Source organism: Miscanthus floridulus, chromosome 8 (genome assembly GCF_019320115.1).
Source record: "Miscanthus floridulus cultivar M001 chromosome 8, ASM1932011v1, whole genome shotgun sequence".
Taxonomy (NCBI): domain Eukaryota; kingdom Viridiplantae; phylum Streptophyta; class Magnoliopsida; order Poales; family Poaceae; genus Miscanthus; species Miscanthus floridulus.
The window spans coordinates 204,018,581-204,038,676 of NC_089587.1; the positions used below are offsets into that span (position 1 = coordinate 204,018,581).

Sequence of the window (20,096 nt, forward strand, 5' to 3'; positions counted from 1 at the left end):
TGCTAAAAGTAAACATCAAGTACAAAGTTACACGAAAGTATGGTACAAAAGTTAGAGAAAGAAAAAGTGAAAGCAACAGTGAAAAGGGGCTAGGAAGTAGGAAGTAGGATGTACACTATAATTGGATTCGTCAGTTAGGTGACGCCGACCTTGAAGCCAATCGATCTATGTTTGAGCCTCTTAGGGAACCCCTGAATTTCCATAGCTCTATTATATCTTTGATTTTTTGTTTTCATCTATTGTGTAGACTACAATTGCATCTTGAAGAATAAAATGGACCAACATGATTCCATGGCTGACTCACCAAGGAGGTGGCACAACCTTCTGCTTCTGCGTGACAAGGTCCAACTGGTGAAAAGGAAGGACTCAAATCGTTATGAGATTGTCCGCTTCCATGATCCATTGTCTTTTGAGAAAGGCTTCTTTGTTGTGATCCGTGCTGACTCACAAAGCACTTTGCATATTGTCTTATTGTTTATTTAATCTATAAATGCCACTTCCTTCACAACAACAAAATTTCTGGAAAAAGCAATAAAAGATAGTTATGTTACATATATCTTGAGCTGTGTCTCTTGCACATTTAGTCATTTGGAAACTGCATACCACTGCATTGATAATGGCATGATTATTATCTTATAAAATATATGACGCAATGTTAGTATCAGAGTGCTCTATTATTACAAGCTGCATTCTCTAAGGTGATAGTGTTTCCTACCAGAGAAATTGATATGTTCACCTCTTAAAACTTGCTTAGATCCACGTCTGACAGACTATGACACACTGCTGGAAAATATTCATGGTCTGAAGGAAGGTCAATTCAGGTTCCAATATATGATTTCAAGTCGAGCTCCTGGACCGGTTATAGGTAAATAATCACTGCTATCTTTCAATATTACAAGCTAAAGTCCATATTTCATCATCCATTCGAATATGATCATTCATTTGAATATCATAATTTCTTATGTGCAAAAGTTGATGTCCCTAGCTCCCGAATTGTTATCATTGAAGGTATTTATGCACTGAGTGAGAAGTTATGGCCTGTGATGGACTTACGTGTTTCTGTCACTGGTGGTGTCCATTTTGACCTAGTGAAGAGGGTTTTAAGGGATATACAGCGAGTTGGCCAGGAGCCTGAAGAAATAATTCATCAGATCTCTAAAACGGTAGGTTGAATTTTTCAACTTGGCTATACATTTTATGAGCAATCTTGTGGTTCATGTTAACATGTGAATTGCCTCTTACTGTAATTGGTGTGGTTTAATGAAAGATGACATTTTCAGGTTTATCCAATGTACAAGGCTTTCATCGAACCAGATTTGGAGACCGCACATATTAAGATCATCAACAAGTTCAACCCATTCTCAGGGTTCCAAAATCCTATGTACATTCTAAAGGTAGGCATCACAAGAAAATTGTAGAATTATGCACCAATGACATAGTTTCAACAACAAACGCTGAGAAAATTGTTGAATTGTGCACCGCCTGCCGTCACCAAGGTCTCTAGCACCTGAGAAAATCAAGGCTGTGCTTGGTGATGATCATATGGAAAGCAATGAAGAAACTTATGATATATATCTACTTTGACCTGGTGAAGACCCAGAAGCCTGCCAATCTTACTTGAGAATGCAGAATAGGGAAGGGAAATATAATATAATGTTTGAGGTATATCCGTTTTATGTTTTTTCCTATCTTACCAATGGAATTCTAGTTTTATGCTTTTCTCTCTTATGAATGGAATTTCAGTTTTATGTTTGATAGCTATGAATTATACTTTTGAGTGATATTGTTAGTTGATAATGTTCTGATACTAGTACTATATAAGGTTCTTTGGATTAAGTCCACTCCTTAGCTGCCATGTAATTTTATTCCATACCATATTTCCCCTGGAATCTTTACTAGAACATGAAAGACTAATTCAGTTCAATTTTCATCGTAGTCAGATTCTAAATTTTACTTCTCTTTTTATATTTTCTAGATCTGCTTAATTTATCACATTTGATCAGTCTCCCCTATAGTCACTTAGATTTACCTATATTTGTCTCTATTGTTCGTGGCTACATGTAGGGATGAAAACGGATCGGATATGGACGGATATCACTGATTCGAATACGGATAATATCAACCATGCCGGATAGGATATGATTGGATATCGACATCATAAATATGCAATTTGAGTATTCGAATATGGATACGGTATCAGATGTTGAATATCCAGACTCGGATATGAACATATCTGAACCCCTCTAAACGAATTCGGTCTCGAATACGGTCGGAAAATATCTGTACCATTTTCACCCCTGGCTACATGCAATAAACAAACCCTTGCTGGCAGCCCTGGTGTTCACTAAAACTCTTATGTTATTTTGTGCTCGAAGGAATGGGTGACCGACAATTCTTTTATCATATGACCAAGGATCACTTTTGAAGTCAGTGTACGTCTTCTTGGTGGTTTGATGGCATTGGGATATACTATAGCAGCTATACTGAAGAGAAGCAGTCGTGTTTTTTTTGATGGCAAGGCAACTGTTAAAATTGATTGGCTAGAACAACTTAACAGATAGTATATACAAGTGAGCATAATATTTGTTGTCTGGTTGATGTAGTTTCTCTCAATGTTATTGTTATATTAGGCTCTTGAATACTATTTATTTCATTATCTCTGCCTATATTGTCTCAACATAGCAGGTCCTAAGTCCTAGTAAAGGAGGAAGGTTGTGATAGGCATGGCGAGCCAACATGAAACCTGAAAGAAAACCATTGGGGCATAACCCTCTTAGCGACGCGCCATATCAGAACTCGGCTATGGTGTTAAATGGGCAAGGGCTGGGTCGGCACCCCCTTGGTGACGTGCCGTGTCGCGATCTGGGCATGGTGTCAAGTGAGCAAGGATCGGGTCACCGCTTTCTTAGTGGCGCGCTACATCGGCGCCCGGGTGTAGTGAAAAATGAGCAAGGGTCTTCACATCTGAGCCGACGGGTGCGAAGGGTAAGAAAGCTAGTCGAACCAACTAAGATCCGTTTAGGTAGTTAGAATGTAGGGTCGTTTACAGGTAAGTTAAGAGAATTAGTTGATACCACGACTAGAAGGCGTGTAAATATATTATGCGTTCAAGAGACTAAATAGAAGGGTCAGAAGGCGAAGGAGGTGGACAATACAAGTTTCAAGCTTTGGTACATAGGGACAGTCGCAAATAGAAATGGAGTAGGAGTTTTGATTGATAAGAGCCTCAAGAATGGTGTGGTGGGAGTGAGAAGACAAGGAGATAATATTATCTTAGTCAAGCTTGTCGTTGGTGATATGGTCTTAAACATAATTAGTGTGTATGCCCCCCAAGTAGGCCTCGACGAGAGTGCTAAGAGATAGTTCTAGGAAGACTTAGATGGCCTTATTAGAGTTGTACCTAGTAGTGAGAAGCTATTTATAGGAGGAGATCTTAATGGGCATGTAGGTACTACAAGTGCAGGTTTTGAGGCAGTTCATGTAGGTTTTAGGTATGGTAGTAGAAATCAGGAGGGGGAGGAAGTTCTTGTAACAGAACTGACCAATTATACGAGATTAAGTAAGAAAATCTTCCACCGAAGCAGATAATTTAGCAAACTTAAGCCCGTATAACCCAGTAGTCTATGAAACCACGAAGGATTTCAAACCAATCGACATACAAACCAAGATTGTACAAGTTTAGCAAGTACCGTCACATGTTACATAAAGTTTGCAATGATAGTTGGATACATCAGAGTTTAGAATATAAAGTTATTACAACCCAAGTTCAAACTGATATAGCGAAAGCAAATAGTTTTAAAGCCACACACACACTTTTGGTTCAGATACAGTGCTAGTAGGTAGTCATCTCTAACAAAAGCATCAGATGAGAGATACAGAGTGACCATTGCTCTTGGTCCTAGTTGTCGCCCATTGCCGGGTACAGGCAGTTAATGCAATAACCATAGTATATTTGACCATCTGCAACAACAATAGGAACAACACCCTGAGTACAAGAAGGTACTCAGCTAGACTTACCCGTCTTAAACCAAAATAAAGCAACACCAAGGATTATGCAAGGCTTTCTTTAGTGGGCTAGCTGACTTATTTGCGAAAAGCATAAGCTATCATGAAGAAACCATTTTAAGTACTTTGCATCATCTTTATTATGACCTATCCATCTAGGTAAGCACCTGTACTATAGCAATCACTTGATTAACCAATAACATCCATTTACCAATTTAGATTTAGCATATCCCATACCATCCAGATAACCATCATTGTTCCATCATAATTACTATGATGTTGTAGCTCGAGTCAAGTGCTCACTATCCAGGAGCGATGGCGATTCGAATCGATTCCTAACCAGCTGGTGATTTATTCCTCACACAAACCACACTCACCGATCAAGTGAGCTACAGATCACCAATGACACTTTCCAAGTAGCTGCGGGATAACAGTCAGGGACCGCACTACCCAGGGACCGCCCGACTGCCAGGACGCACCTTGGGCTCACTCTTCGCATCCCCGTCATACCCCCTTCAGCACCAGTCTACCAATCCGAGTTTATCCTAGCTCAAATAGTGTCACTAGCTTCGCAGTCGAAAGGTACTTTATTCGGCCAGCTAAATGTGAGGCATACGTTCAACATGACAAGAGGGACGAGCAACGATCGGTCCTTAATCGACACAGACGAAAACTAACAGCACCCCAGAACCCTGTCTGGTTGCCTCCAACTTTTCCGTCTGGTCTTCAATTATCCATCACACATGGTTAATTCTAGGATATCATTCTTTCCATAGTTAAATTCTTTTAGTAACCACCTATAAATGTAGGTGACCGGATATCATCAATCGCTACCAGTGTAAGCAAGGCTAAGCAGTTATTCGATCCTGACCTAACAGGGTAAAAGGTAATAAGGTAGGCAAGGATAGTAATAAATGCATCAATGGTTTTCAATCAACTCCTATAACTTAATGCAACAATATATAAACTCATATATATATAGAAATAATTGTTTTTATAAAGTAAGAGACTTATGATGCTTCGGGGCTTGCCTCGTTCAAACGAACTAGGGTGATGATCCACGCACTTGGGCAAGTCCTCTCCTTACTCCTCTTCCTCTGGCACCTCCTATGCCTGGACTTCTAGTGGATCTGCCCTGGTCTGCTCTTTCTGAACTACTACTAGCAACTCCTCCTGCGATCCTGTATGATGTAGATGTATAAGTGCTAATGCATAGGTGCATCGAAGAGGTGACATGTAATGATCATGATGCATGAAATGTAGATGAACATGTTTAACTTTATTAGACATAGTAGAAGTAAAGCTCTTCTACAAGGTAGCCAACATCATCCAAGAACATGTACTACTATACTACTACCACCACCACTGTACTAACATGCCAAGTCACCACAGCAATCTAAGATGCTTCAAAGATACACCAAAGCAAATATTATTAACTAATCATGCATTAAAGAAGATTAGTTTATTTCATTTTAAACTAGGGCTACAACAGCAACATATATTTTTGGTGCTCATAAAAATCTGAGAAAATGACAGTAGTATAGTACTACTCTAAGTAGACTATCATAAATTTTTCATGGCATTTGGATAAGTAAAATAGCCTACACAAAAATGACAAGTTATGGTTGATAATTAAGCATGAAATTACTTTGTACTATAAAAAGTGTCAAACAACAGATTTTGTATTTTTTCTATGTTCTACACAGTAAATAATCACTGCACAAAAATTATCATACACATGTTTTATACAATTTTTGCTCTCTATATAAAATAACAAAAATCATCAATTAATGGCACTTGAACTACACATCAATATTTCTCTACAGAACATGCATGACATATATTTTTCCTACAAAGTACATCTCAAGCATAGATCAACCAACTTGGAATCATATTTTTCTGATGTACATTCTATTTATTAGACATTTTCTAAGAAATCAGCATTTATTCAATTTAAATAAAGCTACACAGAAAAGTATCACAAATTTGACATGAAATATTTTAAACAGATAGATCTAGTTACAAGAAACCTAGCAAAACTTATTTCAACAAATTTGGAGCTATTTTGAGCAAGTTATAAATTTCCAAAGCATTTAAACAAAATCTAAAAATCATTTCTTTAATTCTTTCTGAAAATTCCGGTTCAAAACTACTAGATCCACCTGGATCTCTACCCAGGCTTGCACCCCAGCGGCTGACAATGGGCCCCCTGGCCCCACCGGTCAGTCACTAAGGCAGGGGAGGCGCTCGGCTGCGGCGGTTCTCGTCGCCGGTGAACTTGCCAGCGGTGAGGTCACCACCGGAGGCTTCCCCATGACAAGGCGGACCTAACAGTACCTCTACCATGGCCAGTGGAGCTCGGGAGCAAGCTTACCGACGTCCATGGCAGCGTGGTGGCGTGGCTCAACATCGGTCGGCCAGCTCCGGCCGAGAGGTGGCGCGGGGAGTGGCTTGGGAGCTACCTAGCGTTCGTGCGGTGCTCGTGCGCGAGAAAAGAGGGAGCGAGGTGGAGCGAAGAGGGGGAGTCTACGGAGCGAAGCACTCCAGTGAACTCGACCTAGCTCCGACGAGCGATTCCCGAGGAAGGGACGCTTACCACGGCGAAGCGACACGAGCACGGGGTGCGCGAGGTGGAGGCGGAGCTACGAGCGAGACGGAGTGGTCGATGGCGAGCTGTGGTGGCTGGGCGAGCCAACTCCGGTGAGGGAGCTGGTGTGGGCGGTGGCGGGCGCATGCACTGCTGCTGCTGTCCGCGCGAGAGGGTGGCGAAGCGAAATGATGGAGTGGGGAGGAGCATGGCTCGGCTGCGGCTAAGGCAGGCGGGGCTGGTCGGGAAGGGGCAGGCCGGCGATGCCGCGCAGCGAGTTCACCGGCGCATGGCCGCCACGCGGCGGTCGTGGCCTGACGCCGGTCGGGACGCTGGCGCGGGCGAGTGGGCGAGGTGCGAGGCAGGCCGAGCTGGCTCTGCGAGCTGGGCCGAAAGGGAGGCGGTGGCCCGTTAAGGAAAATGAAATGATTTTCTTTTTATTTCTTTAAATAAACAGAACTAAAATTCCATTTTGAGCCATTTAAAGGCATTTTCACAAGTTGGTGTAAAAATAAAAGTTGTTCTATTTTTCAAGATCTACAACTTTGCTTTTATGACCAAAGTCAAATTCCAAATAGATTTTGAATTACAAAATAAAAATCAATATTAATTCAAAACCCTAATTTTGAAGAATTATTTTTAAAAGCATAATTTGGTAAAACTTTGAATATAAACTTTGCTCCAAATTGCATCCTAATTACTTCTAAGTGGTCTAAGTGATCAACCAAGGTACACACATGGCAAAACAAACATAGCATCCAATCTATTAAAACAAAACTATTCAACATACATATTTCATTAGTATGTTTCAATTCTATATTTCATGTAATGCTTATGGATGCATAATAATGATTATGCTCATGATTTGCAAAATGCTAATGCATGCTTAACACCAAGGTGTTATAGTTCTGGACTTCGTGGTAGCTTTTGATCTGATGATAGCCAACACTTTCTTTAGAAAGAGAGAATCTCATCTAGTGGCCTTTAGTAGCGGACAACACTCTAGCCAGATTGACTTTGTTCTCGCAAGAAGAAAGAACAAACGAGCATGCTTGGGTTGCAAGGTGATACCAGGGGAGTATGTTGTTTCTCAACATAAGTTTTTGGTGGTAGACTTTTGTTTTTAGGTGCATGCCCGTAGGGATAAACAAGCTAAGATTGAAAGAATAAAGTGGTGGAAACTGAAAGGGGAGACGTCAGAGGTATTCAAGGAAAGAGTTATCAAAGAGGGCTCTTGGAAGGAAGATGGCATAAACAACATGTGGGAGAAGATGGCAACCAACATTCAGAAGGTTGCCTCAGAGGTGTGTGGAGTAACCAAAGAAAGTGGAAGCGAGGCTAAAGTACTTGGTGGTGGAACGAGGAAGTCTAAAGGGCTATTAAGGAGAAGAAAGAATGCTATAGATGCTTGTATCATGACAGGAGTGTGGACAACTTAAAGAAGTGCGAGGTGGCAAAGAAGACTGCAAAACGAGCTGTAAGTATGGCAAAGGATAGAGCGTACGAGGATCTTTACCAACATTTAAGTACTAAGGAAGGAGAGAAGGACATTTATAGAATGGCTAGGGTTCATGAGAGAAAGACAAGGGACTTCAAGCAAGTTAAGTGCATTAATGATGAAATGGAGCATCTCTTGGTGAAGGAGGATGAGATCCGACATCGATGGCAAGAGTATTTTAACAAATTGTTCAATGGTGAGAATACGGACACAACCTTTTAGTTGGATTACTCTTTTGATGACACCAATAGGCGCTTTGTGCGGAGAATCTAAGAATCTGAGGTTAGAGAGGCGTTGAAAAGATGAAAGAAGGTAAGACGATGGGACCGGATGGTATCCCAATTGAGGTGTGGAGATGCCTTGGGGACATAGCTATAGTACGGCTAATCAAGCCATTCAACCATATTTTTCGATCGAACAAGATGCCTGACGAGTGGACGATAAGTATATTGGTACCGATCTATAAGAATAAAGGAGATATTCAAAGTTGTACTAATTATCGAGGAATTAAGTTGATGAGCCATACTATGAAGCTATGGGAGAGAGTTATTGAGCATCTCTTGAGAGCAATAACACGGGTCTCTATGAACCAATTTGGTTTCATGCCCGGAAGGTCAACCATGTAAGCCATTTTCTTAATAAGACAAGTTATAGAGCGGTGTATGAAGAAAAAGAAGGACCTACACATGGTTTTTATTGACTTGGAGAAGGTTTATGATAAAATATCAAGGAATGTTATGTGGTGAGTTTTGGATAAACATAAAGTCCCAACGAAGTACGTCGAGCTCATTAAGGACATGTACAACAATGTTGTGACTAGTGTTCGAACAAGTGATGGAGACACGGATGACTTCCCGATTAGGATAGGACTACATCAAGGGTCAGCTTTGAGCCCTTATCTGTTTGTCTTAGTGATGGATGAGGTCACAAGGGACATACAAGGGGACATCCCTTGGTGTATACTTTCACGGACGATGTAGTGCTAGTTGATGAAAGTCGGACATGAGTGAATCAGAAACTAGAGTTATGACGGAAGACTTTGAAGTCCAAAGGTTTTAGACTCAGTAGAACTAAAACTGAGTATATGAGATGTGACTTCGACACTACTACTCGGAAGGAGGAAGATATTAGTTTAGAAGGTCAAGTAGTGCCTAGGAATGATACTTTTCGATATTTAGGATCAATGCTATAGAGACGAGGATATTGATGAAGATGATAGCCATAGAATCAAAGTAGGGTGGATGCAGTGGCGCCAAGCATCTGGTGTCCTATGTGATAAAAGAGTACCATAGAAGCTAAAAGGCGAGTTTTATAGGACGGCGATTAGACCTGCTATGTTGTATGGTGTAGAATATTGGCCTAAGAAAAGACGACGTGTTCAACAGATAAGTGTCGCGGAAATGCGTATGTTGCGTTGGATTTACTGTCATACAAGAAGGGATTGAGTTCTGAACGATGATATACGTGATAGATTAGGGGTAGCACCAATTGAAGAAAAGTTTGTCCAACACCGGTTGAGATAGTTTGGACATGTCCAACGGAAACCTTTAGAGGCACCGCTGCGTAGTAGAATCCTAAGCCAGGATAGTAACGTGAAGAGAGGCAGAGGAAGACAGAAGTTGACTTGGGTAGAGGCAATAAAAAGAGACTTGAAATGATGGAATATATCTAAAGACCTAACCTTAGATAGGAGTGCTTGCAAAACAGTTATTCACATGCCTGAACCTTGATTGCTTCTGCTGGGTTTCAACTCTAGCCTACTTCAATTTATTTGTGACTTAAAGGCTTTGTTGTTGTAGTGGTTGTTGTTGTATTACTTTTTTTTAACTATTTAAGATGTGCAAATGTTATGACCTTGCTTCTTTCTTTAGGTGCAAGGAAGAGATCGACTTTATGTTAAATTTGTAGCGGATCAGTTAGGTTTGGATGGTTCTTATATACCACGCACATATATTGAACAAATTCAGCCGGAGAAATTGATTAATGATGTTATGGTATTTATATTTTATTGTTGCTTACACTGTATATTCACATTTCTTTTAGTTGTTTCGTTTAGTTCATTGGTTAGATCTTACTGCAATGTAGGCGTTACCAGAAGATTTGAAGACAAAGCTCAGCATCGATGATGAGCTGGTCTCAAGTTCAAAGGAAGCCTTTTCCCGTGTTTCTGCTGATCGGAGGAACAAGCTTATGAAGAGGTTTCATAATAACATCCTTGTTTCAAGTTTGAACTTTTGAAACTTTGGAACCTGAATGAAGTTAGTTGACTTTCTTATCATGTTGTCCGGTGGCCTATCTCAATCATATTCAGTGCTTGTTTAGTTCCCAAAAAGTACTACAGTAGTCATCACATCGAATCTTGCGATACATGCATGGAGCATTAAATGTAGACGAAAAAAAACTAATTGCACAGTTTGGTTGAAAATTACGAGACGAACGTTTTGAGTCTAATTAGTCCATGATTGAACACTAATTGCCAAATAAAAACGAAAGTACTACAGTAGCCAAACTACCAAAATTCCCGAACTAAACACGCACTCAAAGCATGGAGACAAAAATATTGTGAAATTGAGTAAACTAACAGAAACCAACACGAGGTTTGGTGCAGGGCGGGCCCTTGAACCGCCTGCTATCAACCAGGTGACTTTTGTGAAGAATTATCATTAGCATGGCAGTTGAAGTCCTCAATGAAAACATATGTTCTCGCTGACTTGCAAATGTTCTTGTTTCCATTTTAATTTCGTAGGGTGCAATCACCCAGCTTTCAGAACAGATATCAACATTGAATGAAAGGATGGATGAGTTTACCTCTCGAGTTGAAGAACTCAATTCAAAATTTACGGTGAAGAAACATTTGCCCAGTCAGCAGAACTTAGCTCTTCCAAATGATGCTTGTAATGGTTCCACGCCTACAAATCTCTCTCTTAGTTGGGCAATGGTACTCTGATACCTCATTCTTCATCGTCAAACCAACTTGCAAAGGATTCCCCAATGATAGAAGAGGTCTCTCTCTATATATACCTTTTTTGTAGCTTGTTGGAATCAGATGTAGGAAGTATTGTCAACATTGTTCAAACATTAGTTTATCAAACATTTTTAAAATTCAGTGTGATTTTTTAGACCTCAAACAGATTCTAACAGTTTGATAAAAATAGCAAAGGATCAGGGTTGTCATTAGTGTCCTCAAATTAAGTGTACAAGTGGGTCACAAATTCAATCCTGTTCTAGTTTATCTAGTCTGAAATAAGTAAAAAGAAAAGTAATCCAGTTCCATTTCCAGTACAGGTAGTGTCACAATATTGTTAACAATGACAAAAAAAACTATGTAACTATACATCTATGGATGTGGAATCATATCTGGATTGCCAAATACACATATTGTATGAGAACAATGATTATTGGATGATTTCATAAGATAGTTTGATGTAATATTAGTTTTCATGAACAGACTAACAAAATCAATGAAACTAAATATCATTTAATGTCAACAACTAGTATAAAATTATTTGAAACTTGTATATTCTGCAACATTCAGCTGTATTTCAGGTAAACAATCCCATATCGGGAGTGTTCGGCTGGCTGGTTAATAAGCCAAAATATTGTTCCAGCTGGATTGTTGTGAGAGAAAAACACTGTTCTGACTGAAAGATACTGTTCATATATGCCAGCCAACCAGCCAGCCGAACACGCTCATCGTCTTTCCAAAAAAAATGTGGCATTAAATATTCATGTGGCAGAGGTTCTTAATGACAAGACTCGAAGCTGCCAATGGGCATATGATTTTTCTTCTTCTTTGTAGATATGTATTGTGCAAAGCCGGCCTGTTCATTTGAACTTATCAGCTAAAATCTACAGTAGTTTTCTCTCATAACAAACCGGCTTCAGCTGGCTTATCAGCCGGCTTTAATACCAGCCGAATAGGCCCGGATGAATGAAACATTGCACATTTTTTCTGGTATATGCAAGTTGTTTGGTTATTCAGTATGTTGTGATATTTAGTATTTATTTCTAAACCTAAAAACATGAGTGTTGGCAGTGCCTATCTTAATAAACATGAGTGTTGGTTGCGCCTATCTTAATGTAACACATTCTTTTGTACGTACATATCTTGACATTTCATGTTTGATGCTTTGTTTCCTACGCAGATTATGAACATATATCAAGAGGTCAGCGTCAGGTTATACATCAGCTCGACAATCTGACCAACCTGCTTCATGAGCATTTGGTCTTAACACGCCAAGCCAATACCGCCGGCAGGAACCGGGTGCTGGATATGGACACGGTCATCTGTCCACTTATTTGCCTGACTGTTGCCAGTATTGGGTACTTCATGTTTAAAGGTCTCAACAGGGCCTGACCAAAGTGAGTCGGCCCAAACATGTGCTCTGAGGCTCACCATCTAGTTTTGGTGGAACCGGAGGAAGCAACCGTCACAACTCAACTGATCTGCAATACCCCCATAGTCCAGAGTTCATACCGATGCTGTCTCTCCTGCAAGCTAAAGGAAGACAGTTCTCAAACCGTTTACATCAGGAAGACCATCAGCCTGTTCGGTTGGTTGGTTCATATAGTTGCTGGTTTGTGAAGAAGTACTGCTGGTTGGTTTGTATGAGAGAAAAATACTGTTCCGACTAGAAATTTACGATCGTTTACGACGAGCCACAGCCAAACGAACAGGTAGCATATCTAAGAGCTTACAAAGTCCTAAACAAGTAAACTCATATACCAGCACATGCAACAAAGCCTTCGCTTTTTAAGGGAATTATTACTCCCAACGCAGAAAATGATGCAGAAGCATACACTTCTGTAACGGGTACTGGCAGGTCCTAGTGCCAATAAATTTTGGAGATTTTAGTAATCCTCAGATAATGTCGAAGAAATTATGAGATCGACAAGTTTAACTGAATATTGTCGTTGTCTGTATCGTGATTTCTGAGTCCGAGCACTGTCTCCTGTTGCCTGGTTGCAGATCTTATGCTACCATCTGAGTTCACGATTGTACCATCATAGCTAATTGAGCTAATTTTTAGCCCTACCTAGTAACTAGCTATGTGTATCAAATATGTTCTACTCTCACAGAGTGACTCGGGATTAATCCGTTATTATTTGACCTTCCGGACGGTCCTATCTGAAACGTCAATCAAATAATAATATCGCGCGCTGAAAAATAAGAGAGAGGAAAAAAAGGAGAAAACATCACGTGACCACGGCCCAAAGCAAAAGGAACATCACGTGACCACGGCCCAGAGCAAAAGGATTGTTTTGGGCTTTCGCAGCGGTCCACCGTGCTAACTACGACAGGCCCCCATCGCTCGGCCCCGTTCGTTTTCTTCTCCAAAACAGCAATTATAAATCTGGACTCCTCTGACGTCCGCCTGTCTCCTGGAAGTCGTCTCTTCCTTTTCGCTGCGCCCCCATCTCGTGCGTGATCCCTAGCTAGGGTTTCGTTCGCCTCGTCTCGAGATGGACAAGGGCAAGGGCGTCGTCGTCGTGGCCCCGGCCCCTGCCGCTGCCGCTGGGAAGAAGGACCAAGCGCTTCGATATCAAGAAGTGGAACGCCGTCTCTCTCTGGGCCTGGGGTGCGTGCGCATCGCCACATGGCTCTCGCCCTCTCTGTCTTTTTTTAATTATTTTTTTCTCTTGAATTCGTCGTGTGATTTGACTTTGTTTCGTCCTCGTTTTCGCGCCCGCAGACATCGTGGTGGACAACTGCGCCATCTGCCGCAACCACATCATGGACCTCTGTGAGCACGCCGCCCCTCGTCCTTCCTTCCCCTTTGATTTGTTCTGGTTTTGTGATTTGATCTGACCTCGCTTGTCGTGGCGTTCCGCGTTTGTGTGTGTGGTGTAGGCATCGAGTGCCAGGCGAACCAGGCGAGCGCCACCAGCGAAGAATGCACCGTCGCTTGGGGTATGATTCACATCTGCTTTGCTTGTTTGCCCCCTTTACCCTATCGGGTGCAGCGTTTACTTGTGTAAACGCAGCGTGTGCGGTTGCTGCTGAATTTGGTGATTGTTGTGGCGTGAAATTGGATGTATTATTTGGGGCCATGGAGTGATTGGAAAGGGTAGCACTGTTACTCGGAAGTGTTTGATCCTATCTACTTGGTTATTGTGTTGAGTCTCAAAGTGTGAGACACAGTTGTGAACTCTAGGTACATTACTCTTAGACATATACCTGCTACAATCGGCATTGGCGCACTAGTTGGTTTTTGTTTGGATAGAACAAAATCTCTTCCTTGATCGTGGTATGTCTGGTGTCCTGAGGTGTGTTGAGGGGAGGGAAGGGGAGGGGAGGGGAGGGTACTTGCTTGGAACTATAATCCTGATAGAAACGGCTAATTTAGATGCATAAGAGCAGTTAATGTTATTGAGTTGAGTAGTAACTGTCATGCACTCATGCTTAGTTATTTGCCAGAGTATAATTAACTTCCATATGGACATGTTATGCCATCGCAATGTATGCTTTGATTGTAGTTGCACCTGTAACTACCTAATCTAGCTAGGCAGTTCAGAGTGATATATCAGATTTTCCTTGCATTCATTAACTCTTCTACTAAAGGTCTGTTTTGACAAGAATAGGATATTTAATATTCTTCTAATCACGTATATTTCATTTGTTTTTAGGACAGTTCCCAGGTCATGTTTATATCCTGTATGCATCAGGAATCCGGGTCAAACTTAGGTTAGGTGGCAATTCTTAACAAACCCTCAAATACCATGGTAGGAGACAGGTATATAGGTGTATAAAAAAACAATCTATGGGTGGTAATTTTTCTGAAATCCATGTCAAAGGCTCCTTCCAATAGGATACAGCTTACTTTTGGGATCTTTTGCATGTTACTTCATTTTTTACAGCTGATATTTTGGTTAGAACTGTGCACTTTGGCTAATCTTATATCCGGCAAATCCGTGCTTGTTTAGGTATTGTACGCTTGTTGCAATATGAATGCATAGTATAATCTTAGTTTTCCTTAAGAAAAATAAAACAAGGCCACACTCTGTAGCCAAACATTCTGTTTGTACCTTTCTCAACCGCAGCAAAATTATTGAAAGATGAGGGTGTTATTCAAATTGTTTTCGAGTTAAGGGCAATAACTAGATTTCTGTGATCATGTGTGCTTTAATATTTCTAGCCTAAATGATTAGCGATTAGCTTACCTCTTGTTTGTGGCTTTACAAAGCTTGCATTGTATTTTGCAAAGTGTTGAAACTCTTAGCAGAGTCACTTGACTTGGAAAGAACTGATAGTCTGTTTGTATTTTTCAGGAGTTTGCAACCATGCATTCCACTTCCACTGTATCAGTCGTTGGCTAAAGACCCGTCAAGTGTGCCCTCTTGGTCAGTAGCCCTGGCGGTTCTACCTCTTGATCAATGTGATTGTTATTTGTTACTCATGCCCGTCCACACCATCTCACCTTCTAATTTGTAATTTGACATTGCAGACAACAGTGAGTGGGAGTTCCAGAAGTATGGTCACTAGAGAGTGGCTTCGGCGTGGAGTTGCTTCATGTTTCTCATAGTTTAGCAGTAGTGGTTACTGAATACTGATGAACAGTGGATCGTTAATGTTTCTGAAGCTCTAATTTTGGTGTATGGCCATATTCATGCTTCAGGCACTGTTCAACAGCTCTTCCTCACTTGAAGCTGTAGACGAATAATCCTACTCTGTTTGCAGAAATTAATTGGTACTTGTGGGCTATAGCAATGTTTAGCCCTCAGTTTCCCTATATTGGCATGTGAATTTGCTATGTTTCCATTAGACGAGCAACCTTTTATATACAGTGAGTGACATCAAGCTTTGTATTCAACGGAGAAAAGTTTGGAATGATTATGCGAAGTCTGACCAATGACGGTCCTACGAGCCCCTGCGGATTCGTCCTGCCAGAGTAGTAGAGGACACTACGGGCAGCGTTTGCCCTGAAAAAGGTGCTCGCGTTGGGTAGGAGTAGGACGCATATAATTTGTGTAGACGTGTTAATTCCGGATCTAGGCTTCAGCAAATCACACTGGATGTGTTACAACTTGTCCAACAGCTGGTTCTCGCTGGCAAATTTATTTTGCAATTAGTACCGATCGAATTAGCTGTGGCATTGAATTTTTTTTCATGTATGTAACAAAAATGAAGGTATAACCGACGAATGCAAGCTCGCACATCAGACAGGTAGAAAAGGAGAAACAGTACCCACCACTCGCTTTCTCAAGAACAGTATAAAAGAGCACTGAACAAGTAACCATAATAGCATTTGAAACTTTACAACAATCATCAATTTGAACATTTCATATATTTCTAAATAGGTAAACACCACTATTCCCGTTACCCCCATCTGAACAAACCAATTGAATACCTTAGTAACAATCCTCGCCTTTCAGCATGAAACCTTATCATTTCAGAACAGTGATTCATGCCGCAACTGGATTTCTCTTGGTGGCCGTATATGGGTTGGTCTCGAGCAGATTCTCCAGGGATTTTGCCTTTCTGCTTCGCACCCGGCCAGCCTCCTTCAGCAGCTCCCCAAGCCTCCGCTTCTCGTCGTCAACATCTGGGTTTGCTGTACCTAGCTTCTCCTCGCGCATTCCAACGACATATTCCAAGATCTCGATGGCCTCATCCAGTCTGGTAAACAAAATGCAAATATTAACAGATAATTTGGCTAAAATGAAACACAAACTTTTCATATTAGCAGGACACGGGGGTGCTGACGGGCGATATTTCCTCCTCAGGAAGAAAGCACCGTTGCTTCAGCAATCTGATCCAGCCAGCTAAGGTAGTGTTGACATTTCTGATCCAGCCAGTTGTACTCTTTCACCCAGACAATAAAGCTAAAAGTCTAGTACATGCCTTACAAAGCAGATGAAGTTTCCAAGGGAGGAAGAAAACAAATAGAAAAAGATAAAGCAAAAGGATAAAGTATATGCAGCCCTTCTTTACAGAGCGGCCAGTGCTAAGCAAGTAAAGATGATGCAAAATGGTCCTACTTCAATTAAATTGATCCAACTTTATACTGTACCGATCAATATCTGATCAACTAATTGGAGTAGCAAGAGCTGGTACAGATGCTAATCATGCGCCTAGCTGGAAGAGGAGTCGACTAAGACCAAAGAATTCCCACTTGCCAGAGTACCTTTACCTACATACCACCTACTATTTCCAGCAAATCACTAGTTGGAATGCAAATCATTATGCATGCAGCCACACAGACAATCATCAACACATAGTTGAGACAATGATTTGAGTTCGAGAAGTAGGGAGTTTACCTGCCCATTGCATCATAAGTTCCAGCAAGATTACTGTATACTCCTAAAGTATCTGGATGATATGGCCCGTATTCTTGTTCCAGAACAGTTCTAGCTTCCTCAAACAATTCTGCTGCTTCATTTATCGAATATCTTTGAACACATGCCAAGCCCATCTGGTTCAGGGCAATCCCGAAGAAGGCAGACTTTTTCTCACCACAAGTGCGGAGCTTCGCAATCGCGCTCTTGAAGGAATCATAGGACTCACCATAATTGCCCAAAATATAGTGCAAGACGCCCATCTGAGCCTCAATTCCAGCAATTGTGCTCTGTTGGCCAGCAGAATTGTTGTACATTTTTAAGGCCTTCTGAAGTAACTTGAGTGCTTGCTCATGCTCATTCATCGTCTCATATATGGCTGAAACATCAGTTAAACCAGTGGCAATTTCTTCCAGAGAAGTCCCTGGAATAGGTTTTTGGTATATTTTTAGGGCATTTTCACAGTAAGATTTTGACTCCCTCAGCTTCCCTGTCTTATTGTACAGATCCGCTAGGCGCACAAAAACAGAAGCCACGGTTGCATGATTCTCCCCTTTGCTGGTCTTGAATACAGTAAGAGCTTTCTGGTAAGCAAACACAGCCTCATCATACCGGCCCAAGGAGAGGTAGATATCACCAATGCTGCAATCCACTGAGGCCACCTCTGTCTCCTGACCATTGGCTACCATGGCCATGCTGGCCATCACAAGATGCTCCAGGGCAGCTTCATGATCACCCTTGGTGTCACAAATCAGACCCATCAGCCTCCTATCAGCTGTTTCTTCTAGTGAGGTCGTCTCTCCATGCTCCCTGTGGATGTCAAGGGCTATCTGACACAATCTTTGTGCTTCGTCGAGTTGTAGTGCCTGCACATGAGCCTCAGCTAAGTACCGACAAGTCTCTCCAACCCTTGGGTCTTGCTCTCCCAATGTTTGCTTTTGGATTTCAAGCCCAGAAGCATACCATTGCAGTGAGAGTGCAGTTTGACCTAGCATGCCATAGGTGTCCCCCAACTGCATGCAACCAGAAAACTTTGCAAGAGCATGTTCCTGACCTTCCTCAATTACAGGGATCTCAAGGGATCGTTGCAGCACAGGTACAGCCTCTTCATATTTTCCCAAGTTGCAGTAGATTGCTGCAACAACATGCAAACTCATCACTAGGTTCAAGCTTGGCTTTCCACCAGCACATTTCTCAAATGACTTTATGGCACGGAGAGCATATTTCAATGCCCGTCGTGGGTTTTCTGAGGCAATCAAGTCTCTTGCATGTTTGAGAAGAAATGGACCAAGGTCTGGGTTATCAAGCCCAGCATCTTCTGTTCCATTCTGTGGATTGGCATTTGATTTCCGCCGACGGCCAACTCGGCTTGCCGGTTTGCTGACCTCGCTCTCACCTTCCTCGGTGGACGCCTTTCCATTGGGACCAACAGAGGCATCAGACTCAAGCTGTGATTTTGAGGCATTCTTCGACTTCTTGGACGAATTGGAATACTGTTCCTTTACTTGGGTCCCATTCTCAGCAGGAGCAGGGGGTACAACGTTGGCAACACTCCCATTCTCCTCTTCCTCCTCAATAACCTTCATGGCCTCCATCTCCCCAGCAACAAGATGGCGAAGCTCTGAGTCAATCCTAGACTCCTCCCCATCTGAGCCAAAGCTCTCGCGTGATGGGGAGCCACCCTCACTTGAGCTCTCCATCTCGCACACGTTGTTGTAGAGCTGCTCAATTGAGGGCTCCCCAGCACCGGAGCCCTCAACATGCATCTCAAGTGCCTCGCTTTGCATGCTTGCTGCCATCGTTGAAGCCGCCGTCGACTTTGGGGCGGGCAGATTTTCGTTCTGTGGAGAGGAATTCACCCCGTTCGGCACCTCCTCTGCAACAACTCCATCCACTGTAATTCCAGGCATCTTAGGGTGAAAATTATGCCAAAACTGTTCTTCCCAGAAACCGAAACAGATGGGTAGCTCTCCACAATACCCTGGAAGAAACGGAACAAATTTATTAAGGCGGCATGTAAATGCTTCAAAATTGAACCTGACGAATCAATTATATTAACGGAAAAACATGAACATTGGCTAAGGACAGGAGCGGACCCAGTAAAGGGCATGGGTGTACAATTGTATTGTACACCCAATAATTTTTGCCAAAAAAAAAAATCTTAGCTATAGGCATGCGTACGCTAGTAATTAGATCAGATCCGAACAAAAAAAAACCTTAAATTAGGGTTCGTGTGCTCGGTTTCGCACGGCAGGAATGGAAGAGAAAGGGTGCGCAAACCTGGTGTGTGCTCGTCGCCGGCAAAGGACCCGACCTGGGCACCTGGCGTAGGGGCGTCGGCTGTCGCCCAGTTGCCGCACGAGAGAGAGAGGGAGGGAGGGAGAGCGCACGCGGCGTGAACGGGAGAAGAAATGGCAGGGGGTGGAGTCCAGGTGGCAATCGGGTGGATCTGGGACTCTGGGTGGCCTCACCGTGATCAGCGCTCGGCAGCACGATCTAGCCTCTGGACGGCATTGCAGTTGCGTGGGTCGATCAGCTCGCGCGACAGGGAGGCCAGGTGGATGGAAACCGTCAGGTCCATTGCGGTTGCGGTAGGAGGATAGTCTGGTAGGAAGGGGAGGAAGAGGCCGGGAGAGTCTCCCTAGCCATAGCGAGGAGGCGGGTGACGGAGGGGAGGGGAGGAGACGAGTGCGGGTGCGGCGGAGCCGCGGAGGGCAGAGGAGAGAAATG

At 42.4% G+C, this 20,096-nt stretch overlaps 1 protein-coding gene and 2 pseudogenes across 1 annotated transcript; 2 read left to right on the plus strand and 1 right to left on the minus strand.

Annotated features, from left to right (window-relative positions):
• The first annotated feature begins 273 nt into the window (after positions 1-273).
• On the plus strand, positions 274-12,493 carry LOC136474645 (inorganic pyrophosphatase TTM1-like; annotated as a pseudogene).
• Positions 12,494-13,453: 960 nt separating this feature from the next.
• Positions 13,454-15,820, plus strand: LOC136477963 (uncharacterized; annotated as a pseudogene).
• A 482-nt stretch (positions 15,821-16,302) lies between these two features.
• Positions 16,303-20,096, minus strand: LOC136477962 (protein KINESIN LIGHT CHAIN-RELATED 2-like). The gene is made up of 3 exons (XM_066476261.1): positions 19,647-20,096; positions 17,349-19,347; positions 16,303-16,707 (listed from the first exon to the last, which is right to left on the minus strand). The coding sequence occupies exons 2-3, from the start codon at positions 19,274-19,276 to the stop codon at positions 16,494-16,496; spliced, it is 2,142 nt and encodes a 713-aa protein (XP_066332358.1). The 5' UTR covers positions 19,277-19,347; positions 19,647-20,096; the 3' UTR covers positions 16,303-16,493.